Here is a 19,836-nt window from a genome sequence, read left to right as displayed (position 1 = left end):
TATGTATATATATATATATATATATAAATCAATGTTTACTTATATAGCCCTAAATCACTAGTGTCTCAAAGGGCTGCACATCTACTGTATTTATATATATATATATACACATGTACATATATACACACACATGGGTACATATGCACAGATGTATATAAATATATATATAAATATATATATATATATATATATATATATATATATATATATATATATATATATATATATATATATATATATATATATTTATTTATAATTAGCATAAATATATATATATATTACGGACTACGTTAAGGTAACGTGTGGAGTTCCCCAGGGTTCGGTCCTTGGCCCTGCACTCTTCAGCATCTACATGCTGCCGCTAGGTGACATCATACGCAAATACGGTGTTAGCTTTCACTGTTATGCTGATGACACCCAACTCTACATGCCCCTAAAGCTGACCAACACGCCGGATTGTAGTCAGCTGGAGGCGTGTCTTAATGAAATCAAACAATGGATGTCCGCTAACTTTTTGCAACTCAACGCCAAAAAAATGGAAATGCTGATTATCGGTCCTGCTAGACACCAAACTCTATTTAATAATACAACTCTAACATTTGACAACCAAATAATAAAACAAGGTGACTCGGTAAACAATCTGGGTATTATCTTCGACCCAACTCTCTCCTTTGAGGCACACATTAAAAGCGTTACTAAAACGGCCTTCTTTCATCTCCGTAATATCGCTAAAATTCGCTCCATTCTGTCCACTAAAGACGCTGAGATCATTATCCATGCGTTTGTTACGTCTCGCCTCGACTACTGTAACGTATTATTTTCGGGTCTCCCCATGTCTAGCATTAAAAGATTACAGTTGGTACAAAATGCGGCTGCTAGACTTTTGACAAGAACAAGAAAGTTTGATCACATTACGCCTGTACTGGCTCACCTGCACTGGCTTCCTGTGCACTTAAGATGTGACTTTAAGGTTTTACTACTTACGTATAAAATACTACACGGTCTAGCTCCATCCTATCTTGCCGATTGTATTGTACCATATGTCCCGGCAAGAAATCTGCGTTCAAAGGACTCCGGCTTGTTAGTGATTCCCAAAGCCCAAAAAAAGTCTGCGGGCTATAGAGCGTTTTCCGTTCGGGCTCCAGTACTCTGGAATGCCCTCCCGGTAACAGTTCGAGATGCCACCTCAGTAGAAGCATTTAAGTCTCACCTCAAAACTCATCTGTATACTCTAGCCTTTAAATAGACTCCCTTTTTAGACCAGTTGATCTGCCGTTTCTTTTCTTTTTCTTCTATGTCCCACTCTCCCTTGTGGAGGGGGTCCGGTCCGATCCGGTGGCCATGTACTGCTTGCCTGTGTATCGGCTGGGGACATCTCTGCGCTGCTGATCCGCCTCCGCTTGGGATGGTTTCCTGCTGGCTCCGCTGTGAACGGGACTCTCGCTGCTGTGTTGAATCCGCTTTGGACTGGACTCTCGCTACTGTGTTGGATCCATTGTGGATTGAACTTTCACAGTATCATGTTAGACCCGCTCGACATCCATTGCTTTCCTCCTCTCTAAGGTTCTCATAGTCATTATTGTCACCGACGTCCCACTGGGTCATTATTGTCACCGATGTCCCACTGGGTGTGAGTTTTCCTTGCCCTTATGTGGGCTTACCGAGGATGTCGTGGTGGTTTGTGCAGCCCTTTGAGACACTAGTGATTTAGGGCTATATAAGTAAACATTGATTGATATATATATATATATATATATATATATATATATATATATATATATATAATTAGCATGCTGGAATTCCTGGAATTTTGGAAAAAAAAATGGACATTTTGGACAATATTGATACAAGCACAATTGTCCTGGAAGATATGAACGGGTTGGTGTTGGATTTGTTTGAATCGGTTGAAAAATGTTGACGTCGTAACAGTTTGAAGTGAGAATTGATATTCCGGAAATGTTGGAACTTCGGGAAAACCGGGAATTTGTACGAAAAAAAAATAGGAGCATTTGTTGTCCCAATTTGGAGGGATGTTTTGAAGGTGGAATGGTATGAGTTGGTTGACAAATTTTGACTTTGAAAACTTTCCAGAAAGTGTTGAAAATAGGGTTTTGAAAAACCGGGAATTCCGAGTAATCTGGGATATTTTGGGGGCGGGGGGGTTGGGTGTGGGCAAGTTTTTGATTCCGATTGAGCCAAACGTTTTGATACTTTGAAAAAAACTGTGGGCCGAGGCCTCCGGCAAACTTTTGCGGTGGAATAATAACAAAATGCTTGAACTCTGGTATCTAATACTTCAAAATAAAACGTTAGACATTTTGTTCAGAGTCGGGGAGTTCCAACTTTGTTGAACACACTTTTTGTTGTGTTGTTAAAAGCAAAAAGATCCCCTTTAATGTGAATTTGGAGATAAACAAAACAATTATTCATGACAATGTCACAGAACTCTCCTTTGAAGTAGTTTGTCGTCAGACCTTTTAAAATATTCATTTTGTGCAGTTTGAAAAAGTAGTGAGCTGGCGAGGAAGCCGATCAAGGATAAACGGTGACATCTACGTCCAGGTGAAGACACGAGTGTGAGCCAGAAGACGGACGACCCCCCCAGAGCCCATCTGGGAGATGTTGCTAACATCCCTTTCAAAGTCCATCCCTCATTACCTTAACGAGATCATGAACAGCCGAACTGACTGAGATGACTGAGCTGAGTGATGGCGATGGAAAGGCAATCAAACAGCAGGAAGAGGGGCATAAACTACATTTAATAAGGCAGGGGGAACGTACATATCTATGCTTGCTCAGATTGCTTCTGGCCGTTTGGGAGACAGCGGAACAACAAAGTCAAACTGATAAAGAAAAGACTTAAAGATATTCTCCATCGGTAGACTTGTGTGCTAGTCTGTCTCCCGCAGACACTCTTGTTGAGGCAGAATGAAGGAAGACTCCGCGTTAGAACCAAAACTCTGACCGATACTGTACATGAGATCTCCTCCCCTTCTAATGTTGATCCCTGTTAAGGCGGAAAAGCCTGGTTGGAAAAAAGCATGCAAGGAGGGCGACCATTTGAAGGATTGCTCTGAACATTGTGTGTTGTCTTCATTATAATCAGACTCAGAAATACTTAGTCCCTGAGGGGAATTACAATTTCCAGCACATTCCCATTCAAGATCAGACAAACGTTACCGGGAGACAGAACAGGACCGCTGACGGGTCTGCCAACTTCCAACGCCCCTTACAAAAATGGTGAGATACAGGTAACAATTGGTGGGTTTGGGGGGTGACAAAAAAAAAAAAATCGGTCTAAGCCTGGGAGAGGGGGTCCAGACTGAGGCCAAGGGAAAAAAACAACTGTGTAAGAGAGAAACTTAGGAGCGTCTAAGGAGCCTGAGGTGTCCGATGCTATGCTCATTCAGCCAAGACACTGTGAAGCCTGTCCGTCCCAGCGCTCAGTGCTTGCTCAGCAGCCTTGTCTCTTCATCCACATCTCCTCCAGTCTCTCCAAACGGACTCTGCTGTTGCAGAGACCCAGCAGCTAGTCTCAATCAATCAATCAATCAATGTTTATTTATATAGCCCCAAATCACAAATGTCTCAAAGGACTGCACAAATCATTACGACTACAACATCCTCGGAAGAACCCACAAAAGGGCAATGAAAACTCACACCCAGTGGGCAGGGAGAATTCACATCCAGTGGGACGCCAGTGACAATGCTGACTATGAGAAACCTTGGAGAGGACCTCAGATGTGGGCAACCCCCCCCCCTCTAGGGGACCGAAAGCAATGGATGTCGAGCGGGTCTAACATGATACTGTGAAAGTTCAATCCATAGTGGCTCCAACACAGCCGCGAGAGTTCAGTTCAAGCGGATCCAAGACAGCAGCGAGAGTCCCGTCCACAGGAGACCATCTCAAGCGGAGGCGGATCGGCGGCGTAGAGATGTCCCCAACCGATACAGGCGAGCGGTCCATCCTGGGTCCCGACGAGCGGTCCATCCTGGGTCCCGACGAGCGGTCCATCCTGGGTCTTGACTCTGGACAGCCAGTACTTCATCCATGGTCATCGAACTGGACCCCCTCCACAAGGGAGGGGGGGACATAGGAGAAAGAAAAGAAGCAGCAGATCAACTGGTCTAAAAAGGAGGTCTATTTAAAGGCTAGAGTATACAGATGAGTTTTAAGGTGAGACTTAAATGCTTCTACTGAGGTAGCATCTCGAACTGTTACCGGGAGGGCATTCCAGAGTACTGGAGCCCGAACGGAAAACGCTCTATAGCCCGTAGACTTTTTTTGGGCTCTAGGAATCACTAATAAGCCGGAGTCTTTTGAACGCAGATTTCTTGCCGGGACATATGGTACAATACAATCGGCAAGATAGGCTGGAGCTAGGCCGTGTAGTATTTTATACGTAAGTAGTAAAACCTTAAAGTCACATCTTAAGTGCACGGGAAGCCAGTGCAGGTGAGCCAGTACAGGCGTAATATGATCAAACTTTCTTGTTCTTGTCAAAAGTCTAGCAGCCGCATTTTGTACCAACTGTAATCTTTTAATGCTAGACATGGGGAGACCCGAAAATAATACGTTACAGTAATCGAGACGAGACGTAACAAACGCATGGATAAGGATCTCGGCGTCTTTAATGGACAAAATGGAGCGAGTTTTAGCGATATTACGGAGATGAAAGAAGGCCGTTTTAGTAACGCTTTTAATGTGTGACTCAAAGGAGAGAGTTGGGTCGAAGATAATACCCAGATTTTTTACAGTCACCTTGTTGTATTATTTGGTTGTCAAATGTTAAAGTTGTATTATTAAATAGAGGTCGGTGTCTAGCAGGACCGATAATCAGCATTTCCGTTTTTTTGGCATTAAGTTACAAAGGTTAATAGGCTCCCGGGAGGCAGATCCAGAAGTCCACAAAAAAGCACCGCAGAAGTCACGAAAGTGCCACCCCTTGTCACACAGTCCCAAAGGGTCCCGAACACTTCTATAAGGCGTTTAATTTTTTTAATTAGTTCTTTGTATTTTTGGTCCAATATGGCACTTTTAACATTTCGGGGTGCCGACCCCTGCAATAGGTCACAGTTGACAGCAAACAATGCGTATGTCTGTCAACCAGACTGTGTAGTTTGTTGAGTCAGCACTTAACAGAACAAACTGAAACGGCCTCGGTAGCTTTGAATTTTTTTATGGCTACATGTCCATGGTTTGAACATGTGTGGCTACATGCTGCGGAGGCTGGCTGCAGCTTGTGTGACCGTGGTCTGACAGTGCTGCAGTCGCTTTGACTCACCAGGTTGGCGAACCAGTAGGACAGTGGACAGTGCTTTTCAACTGGCAGCCCAGGGACCACATCCAGCCCGGGAATAACACCATACGGACCCTGAGTTTAGCTCAAACTTGGGAGACAAACATTCCTGTTGTATAGAGAAACCTGAACCATGGTAACACCTCGGCAGATCATTGCATTTGCATTTCAACCTTGCGAGCAAATATAGAACACTGAGATTCAAACTTGCGTATTTACCTAATTGAGGCATTCCTCAAGGCACACCTTTGAGTCCTTTCTTTTTGGCAGGTACATATTTTTTACGTAAAGTGATGTTTGTAACAGAGGTGTTGCTGTAGCTTGTTTATTTCAGGTGCAATCAATAGTCATTTGTTCAACTTATTTAGGTGAACGCATGGTGTTCCTCACGGTTCCATTTTAGGTCCTCTTTTTTTTCATCCTTTGGGCTTTTCAACTGGTCCAAAAGTTTAGTTCAAAAACTTGTGAGAGACTCACAGTTTTAAACACTAGAATGATGATATTTGACCATTTTGTTTGCAGAAACTCCTTAAAAATGTCATGACGAGGACTTTGGTGTGGTTTGTTTTCCCAAGGTGCAAATCGATTGGAAAGGACATGGCATGAAGATAAGGACAACTTTTAATTTTAACTCGAAGAGTAAAAACAAAACAAAGGGTTTTAAAAAAAGGCGTTCTCAGAGGAGGTATAAAACGTGGCCATGAAAACAAAGACTTGCACTAAGGCAAAAACTATGGTCACAAAACAAAACTTGTAAACTATGGCGTCAATTAAGAAAACTTACTTGGACCGAGAAAAGGGTATGAAAAAGGCAGCATGGTTAATCAGCATTGATTACGAGGGTGGTAGAGGGTGAGTAGAAGGTGATGTCGCCAGGCTGACTGCCTGGCAACTGCGGTCTTAAATGGTGACGTGGTGATTGACAACAGGTGCATGAGTCCAAGTGAATCATGTGCGTGAGTCGTCAGAACAGGCGAACTGATTGGTAGTCATGGAAACAAAAACAAACCAGGGTGCGCAAAAAGAGGAACTAACGGAGTCAAAAAAAAACAGAATCTAACTAAAGAGAATATGATCACAAAGACATGACAAAAAACAACAGAGCGCTACTGTAATTGACAACATAACTAGACCGAAATCAAAAGACTACTGTAGAGGATGCTGGTTCTTCCGATATATACAAAATAAGACTAGTAGTAAAGGGAGGAGTGCGATCCCCCGGTCCTCGGAAATGTTGCCCCCAAAACAATTGAGTCGATTAGGCCTGCGGTAGGACATGTTTTTAAAGGTTTGTTTCCCTGCTCCGGCCGTCCACTTTTTCTCCTTTAGATTAACTTTCTCAGTTACCGTGATTGGAGGGAAGAAGGATTGTGTCGATCTTTGGACAAATACTACTTCAACCGGCGGCGGGGTGGCTCGTACTGTGACTCCAATTATGCTCGCAATTTAAAGCATAACAAAAAGCGGAAAACAGCTTGTTTCTTAAAACATCCAAAGGTTGGGGTGGTCCTAAATTGATGTTTCGCTGTAATTATTTTAGTACATTTGATTTGAGGAACATTTGAGGTGTTTTTGTCTTCCAGAGTGACTGTACCCCAATGTAAATACGTCAAAGACATTGAAGGCACGCTTGAACGACTTTGGTGTGGAAAAAAACGGACTTAAAAACCGGACTGATACTGATTCCAGGGACAAATATAGGCCGGCATGCCCCCTTTGAGTTCCATCATCACTGACTGGATTTGTTAACATTCAAATTCCATGCCAGGGGTTGATTAGTCAGCACGGACCTCAAACTAACACTCAGTTCACACATTATAAATTAATTGGCGATACCCTTATAGTCACAGTAATACAATGTTAATCACAAGACTTAAACATGCAGTTTTGTACCCACAAAGTTGTGTTCACACAAGACATGACCGACATGGCGGCTTGTTAATGGAATGGAGTGATAAAGAGAGATGGCAGGCAGCGGGCTGGTTGGCGGTTACACTCTATGAACATCTCAACTTCTGGGAGTGACGGCTACCAATGGTAGAGTACATTCGTCCTGGGTGTTGTCTGGATTGGACCGCTCAGTAAAAGTTACTTTCGTAACCGAAGCCCGGATTGTGACTGGAAAATTCTCAAAACACTGTGAGCCTGCCATTTTGTCTGAATGGATTTTGGAGAATGGACTTGGTGTTGTAATCTAACAGGACTGCACATTTAAACTGTTCAGTTTGCACACAAATCGAGTAAATGCCACCTAAGTTTTAAATCAATTAGAGGGTAACCAGTGAATGATTGTGTTCAAGTTAATCCTATTTGATGCATGGACTATGGCCAACAGTGAGACGAGTGGCATCTATTTTTCTGAATACGGTTCCTTGTCGTTAAGTGCTACAATGATACGATAATTAGTGCAAGCAGGAACTTCAAAAGTGAAGCACTCACTATAAACATCCAGATGGTAATAAACAATACGAAGGGTTCAGACCAAAAGCAGATATCTCCATTTTCCTTGTTTTGAGTAAGTCAATGTTTTTTGTGGAGATTTTCATGAAACATACTTCCTGCGGATGTGGACTGCAACTGAATCATTTCCAAAAACCAAATTATTATTTTTGTACAAACTTGTCTTGTTTACGAGTGAGGGAAGAGTGATGCGGACACTGTATTGGTCTGTCGCGGTGAAAAAGTAGCTGAGCCGGAAGGCAAAGCTCTCAATTTACTGGTTGATTCACGTCTCTATCCTCACCTATGGTCATGAGCTTTGGGTTACGACTCAAAGCACAAGATCACGAGGACAACCGGCCGAAATGAGTTTTCCTTCGAGATAGGGTGAGAAGTTCTGTAATCCAGAAAGAGCCAGAGAGGTTGTTTGGGCATCGTGTCTCGCTGGGGAGGTGTTTAGGGCAGACAGACCAGGTAGGAGGCCACGGAGAAGACTAAAGACACATTGAAGAGATGGTGTCTCCCAACTGGCATGAGATCGTCTCGGTAAGATCTGGACGATGTGTCTTTGACTGTGAAATCACTCATTCATTCCTCACCAGTCAGTAATTTCCATGTACTCACACCATGTATTCCAGTGGTGATAACTAAAATGGTGACATGACATAAATTGACGTGACATCCGGTGAGTGTCGGACCGATCCTGAACATCACTCGCTGATGTTCATCCAGGTCGTTTGTTGTATTCTCAGGGCATTGAATCGATCACAACTGGACTGTTCAGTCTGTTCTGGAACACATTTCACCTCTCTTTCTAGATCCTACATCAGATCTGACCAATCGAAGTCTATGAGCCTGAACTGATAAAGCATGTTCGCATGAGAGACGGAACGCCTTTTAGGACACATTGGACAGTCAGATCGAATGCTCTGAGGCTCACCAGTTTATGCATTATGACAGATTTAGTCATATTTGCATATTTGAATGGAGAGATATCAAATCCACACTAGTGCAGACTTTCTCAGAGGGAATACATAACATTATTCGGTTCTGTTGAATCCACTTACAGCTTTGACACTGGTCCTCTTTGGGTCCCCAGCAGCGACCATTGCAGGACCGATGGCATTTCTGACCTGCAAAGAATGTTATGAAAAGACATCATTCAGCCTTTTGCAACCTGACGACAAAGTAAGATCAGCAAAATCTAGTTAGGTCTTACAGGAAAACTTCGTTTTTTTAAGGGAATGTTGTCTATAGTTCACAATCATTATGAGAAACAAAAGACGAAAGGTTGTTGATTTTTGGTAATTCCAACATGTAAAAATTGTCCCGTGCTTGGTAGCTAGCAATGCAGCTAATGGGAGCAATCAATTCTACCTCTAATTCAATTTAAAATGCCTTGAAAAACCATCAACAGTACTTCATTTACGTTCTGTAACCTGTATAATAACCAAGCTGTAGCAAGATTGTTATTGTAAGAGAAAACACTGAAGAACTCTTTTTCCAGCGTACTAACACATCGGCATGCTAAGGTATTAGCCGTAAAAGCTAACTACGGCAAGAGATAAGCTAGCTTCTATGTCAACACTAAACACATTTGAGTTTGTTATACAGAACAATGTGATAGGACACCAATCAGTACTGTGTGAAAAAAAAGAACAATCATATTACAGTTTCTGTAAAGTATACTTTTAATGTTTTGTGTGTACACAACTAGCCAGACAGTGTATGTACTGTAGTTGTAATAATGATGGTGCTGCGTGTATCATGATCAAAATAAAGTGTGACTCACTCGATGGACGGTGTTGGTTTATTTGGGTAAACACTCCATTTATGTCAAAATGGCATAGCTCCAAGTTCCACATTTACAGTGGTAAAGTCACTTTCACTTCACTCTCTCGGCTAATGTCTGCTCCAAAGTCTGACTCTCTCTTTGTGCCTTCTTCTAGAAGCCAACGTTCATCCGCAGTATATTCAGCTTCAAAAAAATAAGGTTGGGAATCCTTTTTGTTTGTTATCTATACTGCCAAGATTAGAAAACATATTTGCATTTTTTTCAGGAAGTTGGAAGTGAGTTGCTATGGAAACATATTACTATATTATATATATACTTGCAGTGTGAATATTGTACATGTTATATATTATTATGAAGGTGTCTATTACTATATTATATATATATACTTGCAGTGTGTATATACATCACATTACATATTGTTATGAGGGTGTCTGTTACCATATTTTACATACATATATATATATATATATATATATATCCATCTTCTTCCGTTTATTCAAGGTCAGGTCACGGGGGCAGCAGCCTAAGCAGGGAAGCCCAGACTTCCCTCTCCCCAGCCACTTCGTCTAGCTCTTCCCGGGGGATCCCGAGGCGTTCCCAGGCTAGCCGGGAGACGTAGTCTTCCCAACGTGTCCTGGGTCTTCCCCGTGGCCTCCTACCGGTTGGACGTGCCCTAAACACCTCCATAGGAAGGAGTTTGGGTGGCATCCTGACCAGATGCCCGAACCACCTCATCTGGCTCCTCTCCATGTGGAGGAGCAGCGGCTTTACTTTGAATTCCTCCCGGATGAAAGAGCTTCTCACCCTATCTCTAAGGGAGAGCGGAGGAAACTCATTTTGGCCGCTTGTACCCGTGATCTTATCCTTTCGGTCATGACCCAAAACTCATGACCATAAGTGAGGATGGGAACGTAGATCGACCGGTAAATAAAACTGTGTATATATATATATATATATATACATACAGTGTGTATATTTTATATGTTACATATTGTTATAAAGGTGTATATTACATTATATATATATAGTTGCAGTGTGTATATATATTGTATTACATGTTATTATGAAGGTGTCAATTACTATATCATATATATACTTGGTGTACCCTGCCTTCCGCCCGATTGTAGCTGACCCCGCGACCCCGAAAGGGAATAAGCGGTAGAAAATGGATGGATATATATACTTGCAATGTGAATATTGTACATGTTACACATTGTTATAAAGGTGTCTGTTACTACATTATATATATATATATATATATATATATATACACACACATATATATATATATATATATATATATATATATATATATATATATATACTTGCAGTGTGTATATTGTACATGATACATATTGTTATGAATGTTTCTGTTACTGCATTATATACTTGCAGTGTGTATATAAAGGTGTCTGTTATTACATAATACAGATACTTGCAGTGTTTATTTTGTACAAGGTGTCTGTTACTACATTATACATCTAGTTGCAGTGTGTAAACAACATTGATGGAGGCTTTTGAAGTTGTTTTAGAGAGTTTGAAGTCAACAACTGTGACTCCCAATTAGCCACATCTTTCAAGCGTTTATCATCTTTAGAATCCTAAAAATAAATATAAAAATGACATCTGTATTTTTTTCTCTCATAATGATTGTGAACGAAAGGCACAATTCCAAAAAAAAGTGCAATTTAAGTGGCGTGTAAATGTTGAGCCCAGTTGTGTACGCTTGCAAGCAGGATAGGCTCAAGTTCTGCGATAAACAAATACTTGGAGCAGGACAGGAGAGATTAAAAAAAGTGTTCTAGTGTTAGTAAATTTCTTTTAACAGAGTATCCTGAAACCACAGAAATATACTCAGAACTATGCAGGAATATGTATTTTCGGCAACAACAATGGCTTATTGTGTCTGTTTGGGTTGGTAAAAGGTTGCATTTGTCAAAGCATGATAACACACTGGATAAATTCTTTTCAACTCCCCCTTGGCATTAAACCTGCATACGGGCTGAGATGAAAGCAGCAAAGAAGAAATGCGCGTCACACCCTCAAAGCACTAGTCAGTGACATTTTGTGTGCAGGTGGAGAGCTTAATTGACTGCCTGGTAATTGAGTGTGAGGGACATGAGCCTGGTTAAGTGCAGGAGTGCTGTCCTCTGTCCATCAGCCTCTCCAGATGAGAGCTATTAGCACTGAGACTTACTCTACTCCCCAACACGAGTCTCCATTTTCCGCCCTCCTCTTCTTACTCATATGTGCACCTCTCCACTGCACACTTCATCTCTTTCATCCTCCATCCGCCCTCCCTAATCCATCGTCCCGCTGTGGTTCTTGCACTTAATGCCAAACACGGTCTCACTTTGTTCTTCTACAGCCTTTCACTGCCTTTTTCCCCACTCATTTTTTCGGCCCGGCTCCCTGTAGCGTACTTTGACGCTGCTCGAGTGAGGTCGAATGCATTAAATCGGCGTACAAAAGACAATCTAAATGACGGTGGGCCGTAAGTTGTTGTCTCGCAGCGTGGAAAACCTGCGCTGCGTTGCTATTTCTATTATTGTTCTCCTTGGAGTCGCTTGGCCTGTGAAGTCAGCTTTTATTAAACGCTGAAGGTCTGCACTCCCTCCAAATGACAAATTGTCAGTGACAGCCCAAAGTGTTTTCAGTTTTTAAGTGTTTGTAGCAAATTACACAAGGTAGCAAAACACGCAAAGAAATTTAAATGCCAAACCGCTTGAGCAACACAGGTTTCAATAAAAAACAAAAACAAGCAGGGGTTTGAACAAGAGGTCAGTTAAGGGATCTTATTGAATCATTTCAGTTGGATTACCGTATTTTCCGGACCATAGGGTGCACCGGATTATAAGGCGCACGGCCGATAAGCGGGTCTAGTCAGGTCTTTTTTCATACAAAAGGCGCATTAAAGTGGTCATATTGTGATTTTTTTCTAAATTGAAAAACTTCCTTGTGGTCTACATAACGTCTAATGGTGGTGTTTTGGTCAAAATATTGCATAGATGATGTTTAAGAGACCATCTTCAAGTCGCTGACAGTCGCTTTAGGATGCGAAGTTATGTGGACGGGTCTTAGTTACATGGCTCACCTTCTGCTCCCTGTCATATTTGTTGTAGCGGTGTAGCGTGCAAGGACGGGAGTTGAAGAAGTGTTAAAAGATGGAGCTAACTCTTTTAATGACATTCAGACTTTACTTCAATCAATAACGGAGCAGCATCTCCTCATACGTGGTTCACCAGTGCAACAACAACGCCGGAAATGTGTCCCGTGAAAAAACGTCTGACCAGAACTCTCTAATAACTAAAGTTCCTCGGGTGAATTATGTAAACTCACTACACCGGTTTGTTTTAAGCGCTTCCATGGTGAGAAAACTGTACGCTACTTTATATTAGAAATGGCAACAGCCGGAGGATGATAGATAAAGAAACAAAAAGATAAAGAAAAAGAAGAAGCTTATCGACTACGGAGTCGGCACGCAAATTTTCAGGACTCATGCAGATCCCAAATACAGATCAACAGATACCAGAGGGTAAGGAGAGTTGGTTTTGCATAATATTGCAAAACAAAACGGCAGATAATATGTTATGCTAATGGGTGCTATTTTTGCGGTCCTTACACACACCCCATACGAATACTCATATGTTGAAGAGTACGTCTGACTACAGTAGCTATTAAGTTTACCGAAGTCATACTAAAAGATTTTGACAGAGTTTTGAGCCCTTTGTGTAATTTTGTATATTCTCAATGGAATATTTAAAGTTTTGGTGTTTTTTACTGTCGTCATATTGCAGTCTACACGCATCTCCTATGTATGTCTGCCATCTACTTGTCACACTTATCATGACACCATGTACCAAATAAAATAGCTTAGAGATCAGTCAGCACAACCAGAATGATTCTGAACATTAGGCGCACCAAGTTATAAGGCGCACTGTCGATTTTTGAGAAAATGAAAGGATTTTAAGTGCGCCTTATAATCCAAAAAATACGGTAGATATTTTATTCAACCCTAATAAATACCTTTTTGAACTCAAATTCAGTTACCAAATAACGCAGTCTGGTGTTAAAGCCCCACTTTTAACAACTTTTGGTTGATTTTGGCGGCGTCAGTGGACCAGAGGTGTTTTGCTAGAAGAAGACCACATTTCTTATGAGGCCTAGTTCATATGGCTACCTGGTCTGCTACCTGGGCAAATAAAGGCCCATTGAGCTTTTCAGTCCGGCCCACTGAACAATCCCAAATAGTTTTATTAAAACTTTAATTTTGAAACTGTAGCTGCCGTTATGATGACATTCTAGTTGCTATGGTAATCCAACTAGTTACCATGGTAATCTAATGAGTTGATATGGTAATCTAATTAGTTAATATGGTATTCTAATTAGTTACTATGATAGTCTAATTAGTTACTATGGTAATCTTAGTCACAGCAGCTCAGACGAGGCACCAAGCCCTGTTGGTCGTGGTTTCCACAGAGTGTTTCCAGAACAGCCAGCCTGAAATGCGGGAGTCACAGACAGATGCGGTAGGAGATTTTTTATAACACATTTCTAAAGCTTAGTGATGTATCAGATATATCAGACTGTGGGTGGGTTTCTTTCGACCCTTCACGTTCATATTTTGCTGTGTTTGTTGCATTTTTGTTGCGTTTCGCTCGATTATAAAATGTTGATCTAGATGGGGTGTGATGTTCATATGTTGTCAATAGGGGTGTGGAAAAAAATCGATTCGAATTTGAATCGCAATTCTCACGTTGTGCGATTCCGAATCGATTCTCATTTTAAAAAAATCTATTTAAAAAAAAAAAAGTTAATCAATCCAACAAAACAATACAAAGCAATACCAAAACAATGAAATCCATTTCCAAAACCAAACCTGACCCAGCAACAGTCAGAACTGCAATAAACAGAGCAATTGAGGAGACACAAACGCGACACAGAACAAACCAAAAGTAGTGAAACAAAAATGAATATTATCAACAACAGTATCAATGAAATCCAATTCCAAAACCAAACCTGACTAGGGAACACTCAGAACTGCAATAAACAGAGCAATTGAGGAGACACAAACACGACACAGAACAAACCAAAAGTAGTAAAACAAAAATGAATATTATCAACAACAGTATCAATATTAGTTATAATTTCAGCATAGCAGTGATTAAAAATCCCTCATTGACATTATCATTAGACGATTATAAAAATAAGAATAAAATAACAATAGTGTCACAGTGGCTTACACTTGCATCGCATCTCATAAGCTTGACAACACACTATGTCCAATGTTTTCACATAGATAAAATAAGTCATATTTTTGCTTCGTTTAAAATTTACATTATTGCAATCAGTTGATAAAACATTTTCCTTTACAATTATAAAAGTTTTTTTTTTTAAATCTACTACTCTGCTACCATGTTAGCAGATCCTGCTGAAATCCTATGTATTGAATGAATACAGAATCCATTTGAATCGGAAAAAATATCGTTTTTGAATCGAGAATCGCATTGAATCAAAAAAATGGATTTATAATCAAATCGCGACCCCGGGAATCGATATTGAATCGAATTGTGGGACACCCAAAGATTCGCAGCCATAGTTGTCAATATTCAGTGTTTTATCATTCATAGTTAATATTGTAAATCCAACATTCTTTATTTTAATGTACATATTGGGTGTCTCATTCAGCAAAAAAAAATATATATATATTTTTTTAAGGCTGTCTGTCATAACATTTTTAGCATTCAATCAGACATCATTCTGAGGTTTTGTGTCCGTGTTCCTAAAAATCAGATATAATGGCCCCGAAAGACATTTTTTCTCTAAATTTGTCCCCTCTGAATGTAAATAACTGCCCAGGCCTGGCATATACAGTAGTGTCAAACTGACACAATGTCCTCTGTAACAAAGCCACAAATATTCTGTCTCTACTGGCTATGCTGATGTAAAATAGCACACACTGTCAATAAATGATGTTGTTCTGCAAACATGAAGCTACTACTAAGAACTAGTACTAGTAGCATTCAAAAAAGCGGTTATTCATCCTCTGCTCAAAAGACCTAATCTCGATCCTGACCTCATGGTAATCCTTGAGTGCGCCTTCTAGTTAAAAAATACGGTTCTTCCAGCTTGTTCTAATTTCAAAAGATGAACTGCACAGTAACACAAGATTACCTATCATTTGTTGAGCATGAAGTTCTACTCACATGTTCCACTGCTGTTGCTGGGCACCACCACCGGGTACACGCCTGAGTTCTTGACAATGTCCTGCCAATGAATGGTGTCTGCGTGACACAGGAACTTGTTTTGGTCAACATATACGCCGCCACTCAGGATCTCTGTAAGCACAAACATGGCCATGAGTTGGTTAAGGTTGTACAACATAAAAAATGGGTTTGAAAATGGGCGCTTTTAGAGGCACCGACTGAAATCCCTTCTTACTACCGGGTATCGAGTCACGTGAAATCAAACAGTGCCACATTTTGATATCTTTGTTGCACTTGACTAAACACCGACTCAAGGAAAGAATCATTCAAGCAGCACTCAGGGCGGACTCAGCCAAACTCCCTTTAAATAATGCAATGCTCCACTCTTTGCATTTTGTGGCGTACCACAGGGATCAATCCTTTGACCAAAATTGTTCAATCTTTATAGAAACGGCATTAGTAAAAGTATAAAGGTCTTTTAAAATGTGTACTGTTTGCAGACAATTGTGTTTTGTTCAGGAGAGAACACACAAATACAAATAATAACAGAATAAATTAACAAATTGAGAAGATGGTTTGACAAATACTCAGTAAAACTAAAATAATGCTATTTGATAACAGTAGAACACAATTACAGATAGACGGAGTAGGCATTGAAAGGGTAAAAGAAAACACATTTTTGGGTGTAATAATAGATGATAAAATGAACCGGATGATGTCAGGTTCCAACATCAATGACATGACAAGAAACAAGGAAATAAAGACATAATTAAATTCGGCTCAATTGAGGAAAATGGTCTGGTCTCTCCTCTTGTACAGTTTCCAGCACGCTCTAGCGAAATATTGTACGCCACCTCTTTTTATTTGGACTTTCCCTGTTTACATCACAACAGCTGTTTCTAAAGGAATGGGGGGTATGTAAACAGCCATTGTTTTCGGTCACATTAATACAAAAGAAAAAGATGCCTCGGGCTTGGGGTAGTCGGGGATTCAGCTTGGGCAGGTTTTGGATGGCAATAGATAAACCCCTCCTGTCTCCTCCTAACGTACACAAAGGGTTGGAATTTTCCAAGCCTTTGGCTTGGCGCAACAAAGACAGCCTCTTGTCTCTTCATTTGGGAACTCAGAGAATGGAAAGTTTTTTGATAATTATCAGACGATTTTTTTGACAGATACCTCATGTAAAATATAAACAACATAAAGTAGCAAGAAACGCACCAATGAACGCATTAATAATTAAATAAAAACATGTTATGGACCAAAAGTCACTTCATATTCTCTACTGCTCACTAGTTTTACCATATCTGAGTTGTTGTGCAGGAATATGGGAAGCAACTACAAATGTGCATTTCATTCACTAACTGTGTTGCAAATGAGATCAATTAGAATAATACATATTGTTGGATTTAGAGAACATGCAAACCCTTTATTTATTAAATCACAATTATTGAAATTCAACGATTTGGTGAATTTGCAAACGTCTAAAATTATGTATAAAGAGAACTATCACCTGCTAGCCAAGAATGTTCAACAATTCTTCTTAACAAAAGGGGAGGGATATAACCTTAAAGGAACATCTAATTTAAAAACATTTGCATGCTTGTACAACACTTAGAACTAATTAAAACCAGTTGAGTATAAACTTATGTGGAATTAAATTATGGAGTGGATTAACCAGATAAATCAAACACAGCACCAATATGATCCAGTTTAAGGGACTGTTTAAACTACAAGTGTTCACAAAGTACACAGAAGAACAATTATGATGAACATCTTGAACCCTTGTTTTTTTAGATAAAAATTATTTATGTATTTAATATGTGTTTATTCGCTGTTCTGATACAAAGAAAAAGGAAATGGGATACAATTTCTATGGAATGAAAAAGGGTAGGATTAAATAAGCTCTGCTTCTTCCTACTCCTTTTCGGACGTACTTAGATAGTAGGAGAGTTCCTTCAGGAAAATTAAAATTTTCAGGACAATCCCATTCAAGATCAGACAAACATTACAGGCAGACAGAACAGTATCGCTGATGGGTCTGCCGGCTTACAGCGCCCCCTACAAAAAAGGTGAGATACAGGTAAACAAGTGGGGGGGAATGGGAGCGAAAAATAGAAGATTAAAATAAAATAATAATAAAAATCGGTCTAAGCCTGGGCCCCTGGAGAGGGGGTCCAGACTGAAGCCAAGGGAAAAAAACAACTCAGCCATAGTACACATTCCTCTAAAATGTGTGTAAGAGGGAAACATCAAACACAAAGAATACAAAGGACATTAAAGACATTAAAGCAGCGGATACAACCAGACACTCCTACATACAGCTTTTAATAAAAAGTAAAAGAAACATATACACTGTGGTGGCCTCTGCGGTGTTCCACACCATCGTCCGCTGGGGTGGAGAGAGCATGGCCAGAGATAGGAGCAGACCCAACAAAGCAACCAAGAGAGCCGACTCCACTCTCGGCCAGTGTCCAATCCGCATGGATGAGTGAGGATACGTCCAAGGAGACTGAGGTGTCCGACACCTGCTCACCCAGCCAAAACACTGTGAAGCTTGTCCGTCCCGGCGCTCAGTGGTAGCTCCGTAGACCTGTCCCCTCATCCACATCTCCTCCAGTCCCTCCAAACCGACTCCGGTGTGGCTGAGACCCAGCAGCTAGTTTCCATGGCCAAAAGGCTCCCGGGAGGCAGATCCAGAAGTCCACACAAAAAGCACCACAGAGGTCACGAAAGTGTCACCCCTTGTCACACAGTCCCAAAGGGTCCCGGACCAAAAGGCAAAAAAAAATAATAACACATGAAAACAAGATGGAAACACAAAAGGATGACACAAGAGCAAAGAGCTCCTGCCAACCGCAGCCACTACAGCAGCGCCATCTTGGATATATATCCAAGATGTACTGTAATGAAACGACTGGAAATACGTGATGCATTACATTGTATTGTATGCATGTTTCAAATATACCAAAACTGAACCAAACTAAACGAAATGCACTTAGCTTGATGCTAATTTACACCGCGTTTGACAAAGTCACTTCACTTCATCCAACTGCAGGTGTGTTATAAGAACAATACTTACTGTATAAACACCTTGTAAGGCGCAACATAATGCAGACTTCTTTGTTAGACAACATACAATAGACAGCCTATACAGTACTACCACCTGATGTCTTGGTATTGTTGCGACGGTCGTGTTCTATTTATTCCAATGATGAAAGCAACAATGTACAAAAAGATCTACGTGCAGACGACATGGCAGGCTACGAAACAATTTCACAAAAAAATTAACTCAGGGGTAGCTAGCTACCATCTTAAAACTTACTCTGTACAGTACATCAGGAGCTGCATTTCAAATGAGACTCAAATGTTATAAGAAAAAAACATGTGACAGCTGGACAGGATAGTTATCAGTTATCAGGTCATTTTTAAAATGACTTCAGTAAAAAATAACTTTATTATCCAACAATTACCATTTATTAACACACAAAAGTACCGTAAATTGGTATCAATTCCCAGGTACGGAGGACTTGTTGGAATTGGTTCAAATGGAACGGTACCCATTCCTATGTCTCCCGTTGTTCTGATGTGGGCTCTGGGGCAAACCGGTAGAAAAAAAACGCAGCTAAAAAATTACTCTGGCAAGCCCCACCACCCAATGGTCCATCCATCCATTCATCCATCCATTTTCTTCCGCTCATCCAAGGACATACTTTCCTCTTCCTAGCCTCATTGTCCAGCTCCTGCATGGGGAACCCAAGGTGTTCCCAGTCCAGCCGGGAGACATAGTCTTCCCAACGTGTCCTGGGTTTTCCCCGATGCCTGAACCACCTCAACTGGCTCTTCTCGATGTGGAGCAGTGGCTTTATTATAAGCTCCTCCCGGATGACAGAGCTTCTCACCCTATCTATAAGGGAAAGCCCTTTTGGGCTGCTTGTACCCGTGATCTTGTCATTTCGGTCATAACCCAAAGCTCATGACCATAGGTGAGGATGGGAACGTAGATCGACAGGTAAATTGAGAGCTTTACCTTCTGGCTCAGCTCCTTTTTCACCAAAACGGTTCGATACAGTGTCCGCATTACTGAAGACGCCGCCTG

The 19,836-nt window shown here is 40.8% G+C and overlaps 1 protein-coding gene across 2 annotated transcripts in view; it reads right to left on the bottom strand.

Annotated features, from left to right (window-relative positions):
• The window catches only part of erbb4b (erb-b2 receptor tyrosine kinase 4b), a 975,361-nt gene that overhangs the window by 370,592 nt on the left and 584,933 nt on the right, over positions 1-19,836 (bottom strand). For both annotated transcript variants that reach the window (XM_061879863.1, XM_061879864.1), the window contains 2 exons: positions 15,741-15,872; positions 8,807-8,872 (listed from right to left, as the gene is read on the bottom strand). In XM_061879863.1, the coding sequence (XP_061735847.1) occupies positions 8,807-8,872; positions 15,741-15,872 (198 nt within the window). The remainder of the gene's footprint in view (positions 1-8,806; positions 8,873-15,740; positions 15,873-19,836) is intronic.

This window comes from Nerophis ophidion, linkage group LG19 (assembly GCF_033978795.1).
Source record: "Nerophis ophidion isolate RoL-2023_Sa linkage group LG19, RoL_Noph_v1.0, whole genome shotgun sequence".
NCBI classification, from domain to species: domain Eukaryota; kingdom Metazoa; phylum Chordata; class Actinopteri; order Syngnathiformes; family Syngnathidae; genus Nerophis; species Nerophis ophidion.
The sequence above is the reverse complement of the archived record's forward strand: the minus strand, read 5'-3'. Positions and strand labels throughout refer to the sequence as shown.